This window comes from Amblyomma maculatum, chromosome 1, assembly GCF_055883805.1.
Source record: "Amblyomma maculatum isolate TAMU_Amacu chromosome 1, ASM5588380v1, whole genome shotgun sequence".
Lineage (NCBI taxonomy): Eukaryota > Metazoa > Arthropoda > Arachnida > Ixodida > Ixodidae > Amblyomma > Amblyomma maculatum.
The window spans coordinates 153,826,159-153,844,982 of NC_139344.1; the positions used below are offsets into that span (position 1 = coordinate 153,826,159).

Genomic DNA, 18,824 nt, shown 5'->3' on the forward strand with positions numbered 1-18,824 from the left:
CAGGTCTTGCCGAGACGCTTCCAAAGGAATCTGCGAAATTTCACACATCAGCCTTATCTTTTGGCGCTCCGCCTACTATTGTGGCTGCCCATGACACAATGCTACTTACTCGATCGACGCATGTGCACTGGAAGCTAGCGGAGCGTCTGCTCCGGCGACGCCCCATCATTTCACATTTCGCCACCATGCCAGGAATGTGGCGATGCCATCGTGTCCTCCTCGATCTCCCTCATGTGCAGCATTGACACTTCGCATAATTGTGCACGGCGCGACGCGGGGGCGGCAGGATCGCAGGGCCACGACGTTGCTGAGGGTAGTTGTGACGTCACACCCGCCGGGTCAGAGGCCACCCGCCGGCTCAGTCTGGAGCGCGCTGCCTCTGACCCGGCGGCCGCTCAGAAAACGTCAAAAATACAGCCATCCGCTCCAAAATAACCTGAATTGTGGTGTTTTCTCAATATTTTTGGATATTTGTTCAGTATACCAAGTTTCCGTGTAATGTACAGCGGGATCCTTCATGGAATGTAAGGCAGCAGGTGTGACGTCAGCGCCTGGAAATGGGCATGCATACGACACAGTACTGCTCTGCGCCGTCTGCGCAAAGACACTTCTTTGCTTTTTAGTTTGCTTGTTTGTTTGCGGCATTAGACAAAAGCACCGCGGGTCACCGTAAGTTTTGCACGCTCCTGGGTGTTTGAGCCAGCGGCAAGCATCGGCACAAATTTCAGAACAGACAGCGTCACGGCATCTCCATCGCTCGACTGTGGCACCTATCTCTCGCGCTGAAGCTGTGGCCTGCAGCTGGCAATTCTATCCTTCTGTGCCCAAACTACTGGCAGTGCTAGACATTGGACCAAGCTATTAAATCCACATTTCATATACTCCGTTTCATACATCGGGTGCAACACAGCGAAAGCTACGAAAGTAGTCCGGAAGAAAAACAAAGGAGACATCACTACGGGCTGGACATCATCTCAGTGCGAATCTTATAGAAAAATCTGGGGTCGCGGCGTTGCGCAGCGCGGAGAACACCGCTGGCAGGGTTGCGGAGCAGCAAAAACGCGACATGAACGAGACGCTGTGAGACGCCAGTCTCACAACATACAAATTCACTGAATCGCAAATATTTTCTCCCCAAAAAAGGTGCTTTTTATGGAGTTGATGGCAAATGTAAGATGTATTAAGCTTGCCGACAAAGCAAGAATTGTCAAGACTATAGAGTTGAAGAATCCGCAAAATACAAGAGGGAATACGTAGGGCTGTATCTGCCCTGAAAGATCAAGGGTGAATATCAAGTGGTGGTACAACCTAGGTGGTCCCTTGGTTAAGCTATATAGCCACACTGACCTCTGGCTCATGACACTGGCACTCCTGGGTTGACCTGGGGTAATCCACGGCGCAGTAAGCTTTTGCTTCAATATGCGATTATATATAAGGCCTTACTAGAACTTTCCCATTTTATTTTCCTGCCATATTTGTGAAATCATTATTATTTAATATGAGGACAGAGTTGCCAGTCTCACAATTTTAATATGCAAACAGATTTGCTTGCTTAAAGCAAACAAAAAAAGGCTTTGGGCATGTGCATGATTAGAAAAAAATGGAGCCCTTCCTGAAGATGGAAAGGGAATGTAGCTATGATGGTCATCTTCTGGTCATCTTGGCCTCTTCGGTGGCTCACGACCTTTGGATCCGATCCTGCGTCTCACGTAGAACTTGGTGTAGCTTTTCCGCAAAGGCTTTTTTCAGTTCTATTATTTTTAACAGCCGCTGAGCTGTTTCAGCCTGAAAAAAAAGAAGAAAGATGCTGACTTTGAGCTCTGATGCCACAGTTATGAAAGTGTCAACAATCGGTACTTCAGTTTAAGAATAGTGGAAAGTTAAATTTCGGGTGTAGTCAATCCACCTGTCGAAAAAAGGGCCATGTGCAGGGGATGCAAACATTGCCTTGATCAGGCGCATTGTTTTCAAGCCCGGTAACGCTCACCCCCAATTCGCACATTGTGTGAACGTGGATCTACAACAGTGCCTCATTCACCATGAGCCGTTCCAGCATATAAAGATCACTCAGTGAGATCATCAGGACTCAGTCAGTCGAGAGGCTATGAGAACCATCACTTTCGCTCTCCACATAATATGGATTGTGGCACATGAAGAGAATGCTCAGCTCCACACACTAGATGAGCTGGTGCAGCAGTGATGGTGATACTCGTAGCCTTAAGGTGGCTGCTCTGCACTGGCGCAATGTACTTATGATCAATCGCACATACACTCACCGCCATACTATTCCTTCCTGCACGAACTTTACCAAACTTTATCGACCCTATACCGATCTTCGTTGACCAAACCCATATTATGCGGCACAGTCTCTTCGCGAATGCTACCATCCAGGGCTGTAAGGTGACAGCAGTTTACTGTCCATATAGAACCCTACACTTGGATGTCTAGGTTTCAATTCGCGTAACCTCCATTTTCCTTCTGTGCTAAGCGGGTTGCTATCCAAGATGCGTTCGCTTTGTATTGGCTGCTACCTTGCTTCCTACAGACCACATAGTCCGTACAGCCGCCCACCAAGCAGCACGTCTACTCCGATGCGTTCGTCAAAGGCGAGAAATATTACAATACATACACTGTGTTGAAGCTTGAATCCCACACGCCATTTGACCCACGTGCCTTCATCAGTTCACAATGCACCGCAGATTCTACAACTCACGTGAGCACCCTATCCTACGCATTGACGATTGTACATTCCTTCATCAAGAAAGAACACCTCCATTGTCCTCGTCCATATATTTGCGGTAACACTTTCCCGTACTCATGCCCGTGTAGACAAGGTTGCGTCTCCTAGGTTTACGCCGTGCCTGCTCTTCTTCTGGTCATTAATCTTAATTGGCCTCGACACATACCCACCCGGAGCCTCCTGTGTGTAACCATTGATGTGACGAAGATATTATCCAGATGCTATAGGTTTACCCTCCGCTGAAGCGAATGAGAATTCAGCATCTGGCGACAGCCGAACAACCCGTCCTGATAAATTGCTTGCACGCATTCATTGAATGCCCAGACTTTACGCATAGCACGTAAAGCTCGGTTGCCCGAAAAGACAGTCGTTAACCTAAAAGCAGAAAAACAGTCCTCTGACATACTACGCACATGTTTTTGTAGCAAACGTGTCACTAAACCGTACTTGGCACAGTGTCTAACCATTTAGGGTCACATTTAGCATAAGTCTTATGCACCTATAGGTGGCCAATTCCATAAATAACATTATGAAAAATGTTATTTATGGCCCTAAGGCCCAGTGGGAGTTGAAAAATTAGGGTTGTTAATAAAGAAAAGGTTAGCCGATCGAAATAAGTGAGGAGGGACTGGCGATTCTAATTTCTTGTTCTAAGCAGCTCCAGGCGTTGTCTTGGCACTTAGTGCCCTATCTACCGGTGGGTACTCTATAATGCTTACCCCATAGGGCTGTTCCACCTGTTGCTGTTCCAGCTATGACTGCACTGATGGTCACAGCCTATCCTGTCTACCTAAGCTTAACATGCGGAAACATTTTGCACTTCTATGTCTGCACTGGAGCTATAAAAGATGATATTTGCTTTGCGTCAGTTTCCCTTTTGCTGGTAACTGCATGTTCTCACCTCTGTCGTAGCCGGCTTGGAATCCGCTGAGTTGACGACGCCAGTGCAGACTCAAATCTTCCAACATTGGCTTCCAAGAAAGACACCCAGACTGCACGAGAGAAAGGAACCAAGAGCATTTATTATCTCGACCAGAAAATTCTCCCTCATCAACTAGGGGCTCATTTGTACTGAAATTTGTACTTTTGAGAGGCTCCACGCTTCCAAATATTGACGAAAAACATCTCTGCATTTGATACACTGCTTAGTCACGAAATTATTTCTTTGCGCTTTTTGCCCTTTGTCCTCGAAGCATGCAAAGATGCAACGCCGCTGTTGCCACCGTCCGATAGCCCTCGCGGCATTCGTAAGGGAATGGAATACGTGGAGGCAACTGTATACTGCAGCGACCTTAACGGGAGTTGAAAAATGAGGGTTGTTAAATAAGAAAAGGTTAGCCAATCGAAATAAACGAGGAGGGACTGGTGATTCTAATTTCTGGTTCTAAGCAGCTCCAGGCGTTGTCTTGGCACTTAGTGCCCTATCTACCGGTGGGTACTCTATAATGTTTACCCCATAGGGCTGTTCCACCTGTTGCTGTTCCAGCTCTGACTGTACTGATGGTCACAGCCTATCCTGTCTACCTAGGCTTAACATGCGGAAACATTTTGCACTTCTATGTCTGCACTGGAGCTATAAAAGATGATATTTGCTTTGTGTCAGTTTCCCTTTTTATTCCTGCCCATATTTGCTGGTAACTGCATGTTCTCACCTCTGTCGTAGCCGGCTTGGAATCCGCTGAGTTGACGACGCCAGTGCAGACTCAAATCTTCCAACATTGGCTTCCAAGAAAGACACCCAGACTGCAAGAGAGAAAGGAAGTCAATGTTGTCAAAATCGATCTTACAAGAACTTGATCTTTAAAGCTATATTATATAAAACTGCCGAAATCGCAAGCCTTACATTGTGTGCTAGGGTATACTGTCCTAACTATCACGTGCGAAAATGGCATGTGCCTTACAAAGGCCGGTGTCAGGGTTGCATCCTACCACTACATAAGACCTGTTTTGCATAATCCTCCACGTAGGGGCGATCTTGTTGCCCAGAATTGACCCATGTCATTGCAGAGGCTGTTAACTTTCATAATTGCATAATCTTTGTTGCATTCATTCAACCAGAGTTCAGACGGTTCAACAAAACGATTCGTCCTGGTCGTGGTCTGGTCATGACGACAATGATTAGATCGTCTGCATAGGCAAAGATAGTAGCTGGCGGTAAAGGAAAATCAGCTATCCAACTATCCCGAGAGAGCCTTTGTAAGAGGTTCAAACGCGAGCACGTAGAGAGCAGGAGATAGAGCACATTCCTGCCGAACTCCATGGCCCACATCGATACTACCGAACACAGTGGCGGCTGAAACTGGGCTGGCATACAGAACTCTTACCATGCGCTGGAAATCAGTCTATACCAGCTGCCTCCAGGACTTGGAAAAGGTCAAGATGACTAACCACGTCGAATGCCTTTTCCTCATCAAAGGAACATAGAATACCCTAAAATTTCTGTGCTGAGCCCAAAGGAAGAGGTCCCAGAGGGCGAAACCATGGAGTTGGGTGGGATGACCCGGAACACAACAAGCCTGATAAGGACCTATAATATTTGAAAGGAAAGCTAATCGGGAGGACTAGTGTTGGCTATGAGCTCGTAGTCATTCCTTCTAGTATTTTAAAGCATCCCCTCACCCAGGAGCCCAATATTCACAAGGGCGGTGAAAGGCTTCGCGAGCTGCCCCAAGAAATTATAAAACTAAGTTCCGCCGTTCTAACCTGGGCTAGGCCATGTCATGTGGTCTCGTGGAGTCGTATAACCCGGCGAAAAGGGAGTGCATGGCAATATACTCTGTCGACTGCGAGATATTAACGCAATGAACATCATGTTTTGCTGAAACAGCCAACAGCAATCAACTTGAAGGCATATTTGAGAACTGGGCTTTATGCTCCTGGCGTAAGTTGGCTATGTGCATACAAATTTGCCGACGAGCACACAGCGGTTAAGGCGCCAAGCACTGTTACAGTATGTGAAAGAGCCAGCAAAACAGATCGAAATCATCCTTGAAGCAAACCATAGCAACTGCCTGCATAGTCCAAGGGAAGAGTGTCTAAATTATGATCCAAGGGCCACGGATGGGTTCCATACCCACAACACCCTTCCACCCGAAAGGAAAAACCATGGTTGGCAGTCTCTGCCAAATGGAGCGTTGCACATCTCAATGTACCTGGCTCCCCGGGGTTGAGCTGCTTACGAAGCGGAAGGTATGGCGTGCCATAGGTAATGCAGGCGATAATGGATGCGTTGACCAGCTGCAGTGAGTCTCGCTCCCTAATGCCGTAGTTTCGATGTTGAAGCATTCGTATAATTTGATCGGTAGTGTTGACTAAATGATTGAGACAGGGTCTACACCCTTTTCACTCACCCGCCATGTCCTGGATGCCCGGCTGTATTGTGCCTGCGGGCATTCCCCTGTCCTTTGTCCCTCCTTGTCCTCAGACAGCAAGACCTGTAGTTTGCATATGTAGAGGCTCAAATTTAAGTTCTCACCGAAAGGAAGGTATTAGTGAATAGGCAAGCAGTACAGCGTGGGTAGTATGCAAGTGAGGTTCCACAAGGCATCCTTTAAGCACAGCTTAAATGTTCCCCAATTTTTTGTGCCTTGGCCTTTGTACATGAAGGATTTTGTCGAAGTTCTTCGTATACCTTACTGACTGTATCGTTGAAAATCACTAGATTGCAAGCTGGCCTGTAAACATGCGTGCCGCGAGGCACTCGTGAGTTGCAACGACGAAAAGTATACATGCATGAAAATTCATGATTGAGCGATGCGGCATGCTGGGTGCCAGCGCATTCATTTTGTGGATTTTGAATTATATATGTGGTGCACACAGAATGAGCCACTTCACACCGAAACGAAGGCGGCGACTTTCACATCACGTTCGGTTCTGCGGAGGCTATGAACTGCTGTAATGTAGAGCGAATCTGCTCAAGCTTTGGAATACTGCGCGTGCAGTCACTTACATCCTAAAGCAGCAAGCGCGGAGGACACTATGCCTAAGTTCAAATTGCGTCCGTCGGAAAGGTAATTTCTGCGGTAAAGCATGCCGTCGCGGATGGAAAAATAACGAGCTTGGCGGTGAAGCGATCGAGAAGCTGGGCGCAGAGAAGGTTAGATAGAAGCGCAAGAAGAGAAGCGATCCAAGGCTCTTGCCTTGGTTCATTTGGCATGTCGACAAAAGAATCGCATGACGAATACGAGTCATGATGCTGCTTCTACCCACTTCCAGGTTTAAAGCCAGATATAACAGGGTCTACGCCCATTTCACTCACCCGCCATGGCCTGGTGGCCCGGCTGTTCAACGCCTGCCTTTTCCACTTCTCTGGAGATTTGCGCCCATCGGGGACGGCCTCCTTTTCCTCTGCCATCACGACCTGTAGTTTGCACAAGTTTAATATACAGACGGCTCTAATACAGAACAGAAACGCAGCCTTTATTGTGCGCTCAGCCTCAGCTCAGCGCTCAGTGTAAACACTAATTATTCTGAGTATACATTTATTAGAGTAAAACGGTTTCGGTGATCATGCCTGACAGCAGGCAAAAGTCGCCGTCCTCTTGAGAAAATTACGTTTAAAATTGCACACGCCTATATCTACAAATTTCAAAGTAGCAACACTCAGATCGATACTCTTGTAAGTATCTTGTAAGTACCTCACCTCCACTGGAGATAACAAGCTTAAATATAGCATACAGCCCCAAGCAGCATATGTTCGAAACAGGTGTTGTTGTTTCCTCTTTCATGCTATAAGGAGAGTGTAGCACAGGCCTGTCGAAGCCTCAGCGAGCAGCTACACGAGCGCAATAACAATGCTGACAATTATTTTGGGCATTGCAATGTGCTTCATGCAAGTCTTCAATGGTGTTATGAGTATAACCCGGCGAATAGGGAGTGCATGGCAATATACTCTGTCGACTGCGATCTACCAAAGATCTGCCAAAGGTTAGTAGACATGCATTGGGGAAGCCCTAGGGCTGTCTTGACTGCTTTTCTAACAAGAGTGTTCTGGTGAGCTCCTGCTTGTAAAGCGGAAGGTATGGCATGCCGTAGGTAATGCGAGCGATAATGAAGGCGTTGACCAGCTGCAGTGCGTCTCGCTCCCTAACGCCGTAGTTTCGATGTTTAACTCGTTGAAGCATTCGTATAATTTGATCGGTAGTGTTGACTAAATGATTGAGACAGGGTCTACGCCCTTTTCACTCACCCACCATGGCCTGGATGCCCGGCTGTCCTATGCCTGCGGGCATTCCCCGGTCGGCCGACTTTCCTGGAGAATCCTTTGTCCCTCCTCGTCCTCTGCCAACACGACCTGTATTTTGCATACGTAGAGGCTCAAATTTAAGTTCTCACCGAAAGGAAGGTATTAGTGAACAGGCAACCAGTACAGCGTGGGTAGTACGCAAGTGAGGTTCCACAAGGGATCCTTTAAGCGCAGCTTAAATGTTCCCCAATTTTTTGTGCCTTGGACATGAAGAATTTTGTCAAAGTTCTTCGTATACCCATGCTACCTAACACATCCCAAAGCAGCGAGCGCGGGAACACTGCGCCTGTAATTTCGGCTGTAAAGGATGCCGTCGCGGATGGAAAAATAACGAGCTTGGCGGCAGAAGGTGGCACAGAGAAGGTGTATATAGAAGCGTGAGAAGAGAAGCGATCCTTGGTTCATTTGCGCTAATTGATAGATGGCTGCTTCTAGGAATGCTGACGCTCATTTCCGCGAAAGGACAGTCCAAGGAGCGAGAGAGGCGGCAAACCCTTTTGCGGCATCACTTAGCGGGTGCGAGCGGCGGAGTACTTTATCCTCAACTTCGAACTGCAAAGGACGTTCAAACCACACCTCAAAGTTTTTCCTAATTCGAGCATTTCGCTTTATCCCATAGTTGGTTGGACGTGCTCGCAGAATTTTCTGTCACTACCGTTTGTTGGGTGAATTGGCGGAGACAGCTCCGGGCCAGCAAGACGCAGGGTTCGCCGGTCATTTCACGATCTTTCGGCCATGCTTTCTTTTTTTTTTTGCTATTCTCTTGTTTTTGTAATGGCAAGTGCTGTAAGGCCAACTGCAGTTTTAAACCCGCAAAGTTTGTTGGTGTTGCCCACAGATTCTGCATTAAGCTTGATGTAGTATTCCTTGCTTTGTTTACTCACACTGATGAGGAAAGAGCATTGGAAAGCTCAAGAAGGTGCTTCTACCATTTTATAACATGATCTCGCATCAAACAGCATAAGTCAAAACCGTAACATGTTCGATTCTGTTATTCACATTTTGTTTGCCTGGGTATGCGCAGCTGTAAATAGCGGGTGTTTTGACGAGAACGTTTCTTGTTATTTTGTTTCTAAGAAACAATGTTTTCAATTAACTGTGCGACAACACTCTGTGCCAGACACATCTCGCGGACAAATCTCACTAATGCGAGAATTTCACCAAGAGCCTAGAAAGGTCTTCGGGTGCATGAATGTGCACAAATGTGCATATGAGGAGAAAAACCATATCCTGATTCTGGTCCGAGTATAGTCCATAAGGGCAAGAGAAGGGGTGTCTTGCCCACCCAAGGTCGAGTAAGGATGTAGTAATTGTGGACATTCCACCTCACAAGGCAGCCGCGGCGTGTGCCGCCGCATTTTCGAGGAAGCCACTAAGCGTGTATTGTAGCAAACGAGATCGTTTTGAAGAGTGCTTAAGTCGAAAAATGAAGCCAACTCCCAGGAAAGACCAGGTAATAGGCCAATTTCATGCTTGCATCTACTCTCAATTACAGGAGAGTTATTTCGGCAGCGATTTGTTTCTCCAGCTACTTAACATACGATGTCTTCCGAAAAGACCTGCGGCGGTTAATGCCATCATCACCGCAGCCCCAAGTGCTGATGCTCTCGGACATCATTCGAGAAGTACAGCAGGTACTCGCTGCAACCCAGACACAGAAGAATGTGTTTTAAGAGCCAATGACCCAAACCTGCTGAAGCCAAGAAGACTTTTCGTCCTACCCTCCCTAATGGCTAGGGCCAATAAAGAAAATATATACGGCTTAAAAGCAAACCCCCTCGGTGTGCGAAAGGCTGGGTGTGCGACGAAACAAACGGTGAGACAGTGGGAGGGGAGAGGAGGAGAGAGGGAGGGAGCCAGACTGAAGAGGGTATGGAAGTTGCTGCAGCAGTCAACAATATCAGTAGCCAGAAACTGCACAATCAAGACAACCAAGGCCCAGCGGCGCCGTCAGGCGGCCCTCCGTAGGGCTGAGTCAGCAGCCAACAATATCAGTAGCCAAGAAACTGCACAATCAAGACAACCAAAGCCCAGCGGCGTCGTCAGTCTCTGCCAAATGGAGCGTTAATGCACATCTCAATGTACCTGGCTCCCCGGGCTTTTTGCCTCTCACCAGAAAAGAGTGTTGCTATGGCTTTTACAAGGAAACGAATGACTCGATACCCGCTCCTTCTGGGTGGACGGTCACTGTCCTATGTACGATCACACCGGACTGTAACCTCTATTGGGCACCTCATTAAAGCACTCCATGAGAGAATCATTGCAGCATTGGACTCCCAAAGGGATCCTTTGCATCAGGAACACATACAGCACTATGTCTCCCGCTAGATGTGATTGCCGCCCAGGAAAGCAATCCCAGAGTCTGTTATGTATTCACTTTACGTTGATGACTTGCAAATTGCCTGTACTTCATCCAGCATATCATCCTGTGAGAATGGGTTTAAATTTCCCCTTAACTCCATATCATGCCCTGACGCACAAACTTGAAATGGAACCACTATTCAATAGCAGAGAAACCTCGATCAAAAAGAAAAGATTAATAGCAGCGTAGTGGAGACGAGTTCTGTATTCAATAAAATGCGATCAAAACTGCACAAAATTTCGCATGGAGGGTCATGGGCTGCACAGCAATCATCCCCAACCACTAGAACGCCCCAGCGCCATATGTTAGTCCTTCATGGTCCTTGCGAACAGCGTCCTCCATTCGGTGGTGAGCGCGTGCCTCAGCAGTCTGCTGTGTAGACATCTTTTGGATGCGCGTCCCATCACTGGAGTCGCTGAGCACAAGGAGTCCCACAGATAGAAGAATGCCAAGCTCTTCCAGGACTGGCTCGAAGCTTGTGTGTCCCCTGTTGAACCACAAGACCGCAAGGGCTGTGGCAGTTCAACAGCAGTCCGAGACGCTAACCTCGTTTTTGGACACAGCAACCAAATTTTGCTGTTCAGACTCTCTGCAGAGTTTTGAGTCTTGGCTCAAACACAACGAGCCAACAGTTTTTATCTGTAAGCCACTTATATGTTGGCAGCAATGCCTTCCCTTGGGCTGATGGCATCAGCCGCAAGGCGGACCCAGGCATATGAGGTCCAAAACTGTTATATAGTATGTGAAAGAGCCCGCAAAACAGATCAAAATCTTCCTTGAAGCAAACCGTACCAACTGCCTGCATAGTCTAGGGGAAGCGTGTCTAAATCATGATCCAAGGGCCACGGATGGGTTCCATACCCAGAACACCCTTTTATCTCAAAGGAAAAACCATGGCTGGCAGTCTCTGCCAAATGGAGCACTAATTGACCAATCTGTGCTGTGTCACGTCACCTGTCAACTACTTCCTCGTGAAGCATATTAAAAATTTTTTGCTCACGCTAAGGTGAGGGTTTCTAGAAAATGGGGCTTGTAAAATATCCTTGGGCGCAGTAGTTGAGCGCCGTAAGCACTGCGCCACCCCGGCGGGGTCTGGAGGATTGAGTCCTAACTGATATTGGAATTCAATTTCAAATCACCTTTGCCGCCGTGGGACACGCAGACGTCTCATGCACACGTTCAGCAAAATGTTTGCATTTTCTCAGTGTCAAGAAGAACAGAAATTCAAAATCACCATAGAATTTGAACTGTGCAGCGCATAAATGTGCGCCAGCTAACCCTAAACATACGCACAAGATGCTGCGACACCAAACCAAGACCCGACTGAAATACAGACCTGCACAGAAACGGGGTTCTATGGGACCTCGTGCCCCAACTTCCCCAAACTGTACCCAACTGTGCCCAACTGTGCCCAGAATTATACTTTGTATTTTAGCGGAGAGTGTTTATTTTTATGATGTTTTTACACGAGTCATGATGCTGCTTCTACCCACTTCCAGGTTTAAAGCCAGATATAACAGGGTCTACGCCCATTTCACTCACCCGCCATGGCCTGGTGGCCCGGCTGTTCACCGCCTGCGGGAATTCCCCTTTCCACTTCTCTGGAGATTTGCGCCCCTTGGGGACGGCCTCTTTTTCCTCTGCCATCACCACCTGTAGTTTGCACAAGTTTAATATACAGACGGCTCTAATACAGAACAGAAACGCAGCCTTTATTGTGCGCTCAGCCTCAGCTCAGCGCTCAGTGTAAACACTAATAATTCTGAGTATACATTCATTAGAGTAAAACTGTTTCGGTGATCATGCCTGACGGCAGGCAAAAGTCGCCGTCCTCTTGAGAAAATTACGTTTAAAATTGCACACGCCTATATCTCATACAAATTTCAAAGTATCAACACTCAGATCGATACTCTTGTAAGTATCTTGTAAGTGCCTTACCTCCACTGGAGATAACAAGCTTAAACATAGCATACCGCCCCAAAACAGCATATGTTCGAAACAGGTGTTGTTGTTTCCTCTTTCATGCTATAAGGAGAGTGTAGCACAGGCCTGTCGAAGCCTCAGCGAGCAGCTGCATGAGCGCAATAACAATGTTGACAATTATTTTGGGCATTGCAATGTGCTTCATGCAAGTCTTCAATGGTGTTATGAGTATAACCCGGCGAATAGGGAGTGCATGGCAATATACTCTGTCGACTGCGATCTACCAAAGATCTGCCAAAGGTTAGTAGACGTGCATTGGGGAAGCCCCAGGGCTGTCTTGACTGCTTTTCTAACAAGAGTGTTCTGATTGAGCTCCTGCTTGTAAAGCGGAAGGTATGGCGTGCCGTAGGTAATGCTAGCGATAATGAATGCGTTGGCCAGCTGCAGTGAGTCTCGCTCCCTAATGCCATAGTTTCGATGGTTAACTCGAAGCATTCGTATAATTTGATTGGTAGTGTTGACTAAATGATTGAGACAGGGTCTACGCCCTTTTCACTCACCCGCCATGGCCTGGATGCCCGGCTGTCCTATGCCTGCGGGCATTCCCCGGTCGGTCGACTTTCCTGGAGAATCCTTTGTCCCTCCTCGTCCTCTGCCAACACGACCTGTATTTTGCATACGTAGAGGCTCAAATTTAAGTTCTCACCGAAAGGAAGGTATTAGTGAACAGGCAAGCAGTACAGCGTGGGTAGTACGCAAGTGAGGTTCCACAAGGGATCCTTTCGAAAGGAAGGTATTAGTGAACAGGCAAGCAGTACAGCGTGGGTAGTACGCAAGTGAGGTTCCCGAAGGGATCCTTTAAGCGCAGCTTAAATGTTCCCCAATTTTTTGTGCCTTGGACATGACGTATACCCATGCTACGAATATTTGTATTCTGTCAGTCTTGAAGTACCTAACACATCCCAAAGCAGCGAGCGCGGGGAACACTGCGCCTGTAATTTCGGCAGTAAAGGAAGCCGTCGCGGATGGAAAAATAACGAGCTTGGTGGCGAAGCGTTCGAGAAGCTGGGCGCAGAGAAGGTGTAGATAGAAGCGTGAGAAGAGAAGCGATCCTCGGTTCATTTGACATGTCGACAATTTCTAAGAGATGGGAGGGCTCCCTTAAAGAAACATCAAGATTTGCGCTAACTGATAGATGGCCGCTTCTAGGAATGCTGACGCTCATTTCCGACTAGACACAAAAAAAGGATCATGCTGCCCACTCAAATATTTCCCGAAAGAAGCATAATGTTCCCCTCTGAATTGCTTGTAACCTTGCAATGTTTGTCTGCTTCAAGTTGTGGTTGTATGTAAGTGAGCCGCGAAAGGCGGCAAACCCCTTTGCGGCATCACTTAGCGGGTGCGAGCAGCGGAGTACTTTATCCCCAACTTTGAACTGCAAAGGACGTTCAAACCACACCTCAAGGTTTTTCCTAATTCGAGCATTTCGCTTTATCCGGTAGTTGGTTGGACGTGCTCGCAGAATTTTCTGTCACTACCGTTTGTTGGGTGACAAAAGATTGTAAAATGTACAGCAGCTGATAATTGCGGAAGCAATAAATAAGCCAGCTTCTTCGGGTCCTTCAATTGGCGGAGACTGCTCCGGGCCAGCAAGACGCAGGGTTCACCAGTCATTTCACGATGCCATGCTTTTTTTTGCTATTGTCATGTTTTTGTAATGGCAAGTGCTGTAAGGCCAACTGCAGTTTTAAACCCGCAAAGTTTGTTGGTGTTGCCCTCAGATTCTGCATTAAGCTTGATGTAGTATTCCTTGCTTTGTTTCCTCACACTGATGAGGAAAGAGCATTGAAAAGCTCAAGAAGGTGCTTCTACCATTTTATAACATGATCTCTCATCAAACAGCATAAGTCGAAACCGTAACATGTTCGATTCTGTTATTCACATTTTGTTTGCCTGGGTATGTGCAGCTGTAAATAGCGGGTGTTCTGACGAGAACGTTTTTTGTTATTTTGTTTCTAGGAAACAATGTTTTCAATTAACTGTGCGAGAACACTCTGTGCCAGACACATCTCGAGGACAAATCTCACTAATGCGAGAATTTCACCAAGAGCCTAGAAAGGTCTTCGGGTGCATTAATGTGCACAAATGTGCATATGAGGAGAAAAAACATATCCTCATTCTGGTCCGAGTATAGTCCATAAGGGCAAGAGAAGGGGTGTCTTGCCCGCCCAAGGTCGAGTAAGGATGAAGTAATTGTGGACATTCCACCTCACAAGGCAGCCGCGGCGTGTGCCACCGCATTTTCGAGGAAGCCACTAAGCGTGTATTGTAGCAAACGAGATCGTTTTGAAGAGTGCTTAAGTCGAGAAATGAAGCCAACTCATAGGAAAGACCAGGTAATAGGCCAATTTCATGCTTGCATCTACTCTCAATTACAGGAGAGTTATTTCGGCAGTGATTTGTTTCTCCAGCTACTTAACATACAATGTCTTCCGAAAAGACCTGCGGTGGTTAATGCCATCATCACCGCAGCCCCAAGTGCTGATGCTCTCGGACATCATTCGAGAAGTACAGCAGGTACTCGCTGCAACCCAGACACAGAAGAATGTGTTTTAAGAGCCAATGACCCAAACCTCCCGAAGCCAAGAAGACTTTTCGTCCTACCCTCCCTAATGGCTAGGGCTTCCATGATTGTTAAAGAAAATATATACGGCTTAAAAGCAAACCCCCTCGGTGTGCGAAAGGCTGGGTGTGCGACGAAACAAACGGTGAGACAGTGGGAGGGGAGAGGAGGAGAGAGGGAGGGAGCCAGACTGAAGAGGGTATGGAAGTTGCTGCAGCAGTCAACAATATCAGTAGCCAGAAACTGCAGAATCAAGACAACCAAGGCCCAGCGGCGCCGTCAGGCGGCCCTCCGTAGGGCTGAGTCTGCTGTGGTGGCCCCCACCGCGCTGCCACACCACGCTGACTGTGCTTTTCCGCTCTGCAGTCTGGGGTACTGGGTTCACCAGAAAACAAGGCTCTCAATAAGCAAAGCAAGAAACGAGCGCTTCGAGACACCGCCCAATTCATAACCAATCAGTCTACAATCTAATCCATTAGTTTATAACCAACCCAGATCCAAGGGCCACGGATGGGTTCCATACCCACAACGACACCACTTTTCAATAGCAGAGAAACCTCGATCAAAAAGAAAAGATTAATAGCAGCGTAGTGGAGATGAGTTCTGTATTCAATAAAATGCGATCAAAACTGCACAAAATTTCGCATGGAGGGTCATGGGCTGCACAGCAATCATCCCCAACCACTAGAACGCCCCAGCGCCATATGTTAGTCCTTCATGGTCCTTGCGAGCAGCGTCCTCCATTCGGCGGTGAGCGCGTGCCTCAACAGTCTGCTGTGTAGACATCTTTTGGATGCGCGTCCCATCACTGGAGTCACTGAGCACAAGGAGTCCCATAGATAGAAGAATGCCAAGCTCTTCCAGGACCCGCTCGAAGCTTGTGTGTCCTCTGTTGAACCACAAGACCGCAAGGGCTGTGGCAGTTTCAACAGCAGTCCGAGACGCTAACCTTGTTTTTGGACACAGCAACCAAATATTGCTGTTCAGACTCTCTGCAGAGTTTTTATCTGTAAGCAGCAATGCCTTCTCTTGGGCTTTTGTCAAGAGGGGTGTGTGGTCTGGTGACGGCTGTTCAAGGGCTTTAGCTCGCCTGTGCTTACACCATGATGTAGCACCCTCTGGGCAATACCTGTGGCTACTAGCCCCATTGCTACAGCATGAATGTATATGCGATGCCCAGATGCTGCAGTACATAGCATGAACATCGCCCTTGTTGTTGGTTATCGCTATTTGATAGTATGCCTGCAGTTTCTGTATCATGGGGTCCTTCAGCTTCTCTCTGGAAGTGGTGTCTGCAGTTGCCGAAGGGCTGTCCTGAGGCGCTTTGCAACATTGTTAGTGCAGTCCTCTATGGTTATGGCACCATACACCTGAGCCTTGGATACAGCAGTATGCGCCTTACTGTCTCCATCCCTCAAAAATGCAGTGAAGCGTAGTGTCTCGTACAACGGCGTTCTTTGCCAAATGCGAAATGCTGCCTCCTTTTCCACAGCATGCGACGAGCACTCCACATTTTTTTCGCACCCGGGCCGGTGAAACACCTTCATTGTTCAATATTTTGTGCCGACTGCATGCCAAGCAATAATTTGACAGCACTTCAAAATCGAGGCCCAGTCCACTGTCGAGGGACACAACAGTGCCCACACCACCGACTCTTATGGCCCCTCTTTTGCCATGTGCCATCGTACATAACAGCGGCATCTGCACCGCTGACTCCAGCCTCGATCTCGCGGGCAGTCTTCAGATTTTGCACGGCAGCATTCATGGCCGTGGAATGCACTTTTTTTGCGATTCCATGAAATGTCTTCTGGTGCTTCGGTTTTGGAAGGCCGATGATGGCGCAAAACCGCAAAAGTTGATTGTAGCCAGCACCGATTGCGCGGGCGGCTACCACTGCTTTTACATTCGTAGCAAAGGCGTTGCGAAAGCTCCCACTCCTTTAGCTTTGCTCCGCGCTTTCATCTCCGCCGCCGCACGCCTTGAGCCGCCGCCTCCGCTTGCCGCCCCACGCTTAGAGGTATACGATGCAGACAGAACAGATTCGGGACACTAACAAGAAAGCCTGATAAGGACCTATAATATCTGAAAGCAAAGCTAACCAGGAGGACTAGCTTGTAGTCGACTTTCAGGAGCGTGATGGGACGCCAGGCGCGCAGGTCACTGCATCTTGACTCATCCTTACAAAGAGTTGTCAGCCCGTTCCTTTGAGTATCTCAACGCATCCCCTCACCCAGGAGCCTAATATTCACAAGGGCATTGAAAAGCTTCGCGGGCTGCCCCAAAAACTCAGTAGTTACGCCGTCCTAACCTGGGCTAGGCCATGTCGTGTGGTATCGTGGCGTCATAACCCGGGGCGAAGCTATCGCTGGCTATGTGCATACAAATTTGCCGACGAGCACACAGCAGTTAAGGCGCCAAGCACCAGCACTCGCCCAACCCTGATGGCATAAACCGCAAGGCGGACCCAGGCATATGAGGTCCAAAACTGTTATATAGTATGTGAAAGAGCCCGCAAGATCAAAATCTTCCTTGAAGCAAACCGTACCAACTGCCTGCATAGTCAAGGGGAAGCGCGTCTAAATCATGATCAAAGGGCCACGGATGGGTTCCATACCCAGAACACCCTTTTACCTCAAAGGAAAAACCATGGCTGGCAGTCTCTGCCAAATGGAGCACTAATTGACCAATCTGTGCCGTGTCACGTCACCTGTCAACTACTTCCTCGTGAAGCATATTAGATTTTTTGCTCACACTAAGGTGAGGGTTTCTAGAAAATGGGGCTTGTAAAATGTCCTTGGGCGCAGTAGTCAAGCGCCATAAGCACTGCGCCACCCCGGCGGGGTCTGGAGGGTTGAGTCCTAACTGATATTGGAATTCAATTTCAAATCACCTTTGCCGCCGTGGGACACGCCGACGTCTCATGCACACGTTCAGCAAAATGTTTGCCTTTTCTCAGTGTCAAGAAGAACAGAAATTCAAAATCACCATAGAATTTGAACAGTGCAGCGCATAAATGTGCGCCAGCTAACCCTAAACATACGCACAAGATGCTGCGACACCAAACCAAGACCCGACTGAAATACAGACCTGCACAGAAACGGGGTTCTATGGGATCTCGTGCCCCAACTTCCCCAAACTGTACCCAACTGTGCCCAACTGTACCCAAATTTAAAAAAGAAAAAAAAAGATCTTTGCCAGAATTATACTTTGTATTTTAGAGAGTGTTTATTTTTATGATGTTTTTACACGAGTCATGATGCTGCTTCTACCCACTTCCAGGTTTAAAGCCAGATATAACAGGGTCTACGCCCATTTCACTCACCCGCCATGGCCTGGTGGCCCGGCTGTTCACCGCCTGCGGGAATTCCCCTTTCCACTTCTCTGGAGATTTGCGCCCCTTGGGGACGGCCTCCTTTTCCTCTGCCATCACCACCTGTAGTTTGCACAAGTTTAATATACAGACGGCTCTAATACAGAACAGAAACGCAGCCTTTATTGTGCGCTCAGCCTCAGCTCAGCGCTCAGTGTAAACACTAATTATTCTGAGTATACATTTATTAGAGTAAAACGGTTTCGGTGATCATGCCTGACAGCAGGCAAAAGTCGCCGTCCTCTTGAGAAAATTACGTTTAAAATTGCACACGCCTATATCTCATAAAAATTTCAAAGTATCAACACTCAGCTCGATACTCTTGTAAGTATCTTGTAAGTACCTTAGCTCCACTGGAGATAACAAGCTTAAATATAGCATACCGCCCCAAACAGCATATGTTCGAAACAGGTGTTGTTTCCTCTTTCATGCTATAAGGAGAGTGTAGCACAGGCCTGTCGAAGCCTCAGCGAGCAGCTGCACGAGCGCAATAACAATGTTGACAATTATTTTGGGCATTGCAATGTGCTTCATGCAAGTCTTCAATAGTGTTATGAGTAT

At 47.7% G+C, this 18,824-nt stretch overlaps 1 protein-coding gene across 3 annotated transcripts in view; it reads right to left on the reverse strand.

Annotated features, from left to right (window-relative positions):
* Positions 1–1,443: 1,443 nt before the first annotated feature.
* LOC146204659 (uncharacterized) overlaps positions 1,444–18,824 on the reverse strand; it is a 99,800-nt gene continuing 82,419 nt past the window's right edge. For all 3 annotated transcript variants that reach the window (XM_084589351.1, XM_084589350.1, XM_084589353.1), the window contains exons 7-15: positions 18,216–18,326; positions 12,831–12,935; positions 11,890–12,000; positions 7,933–8,033; positions 6,999–7,100; positions 6,091–6,174; positions 4,393–4,483; positions 3,642–3,732; positions 1,444–1,785 (exon numbers count right to left, since the gene is read on the reverse strand). In XM_084589351.1, the coding sequence (XP_084445477.1) occupies positions 1,761–1,785; positions 3,642–3,732; positions 4,393–4,483; positions 6,091–6,174; positions 6,999–7,100; positions 7,933–8,033; positions 11,890–12,000; positions 12,831–12,935; positions 18,216–18,326 (821 nt within the window). In that variant the 3' untranslated portion in view covers positions 1,444–1,760. The remainder of the gene's footprint in view (positions 1,786–3,641; positions 3,733–4,392; positions 4,484–6,090; positions 6,175–6,998; positions 7,101–7,932; positions 8,034–11,889; positions 12,001–12,830; positions 12,936–18,215; positions 18,327–18,824) is intronic.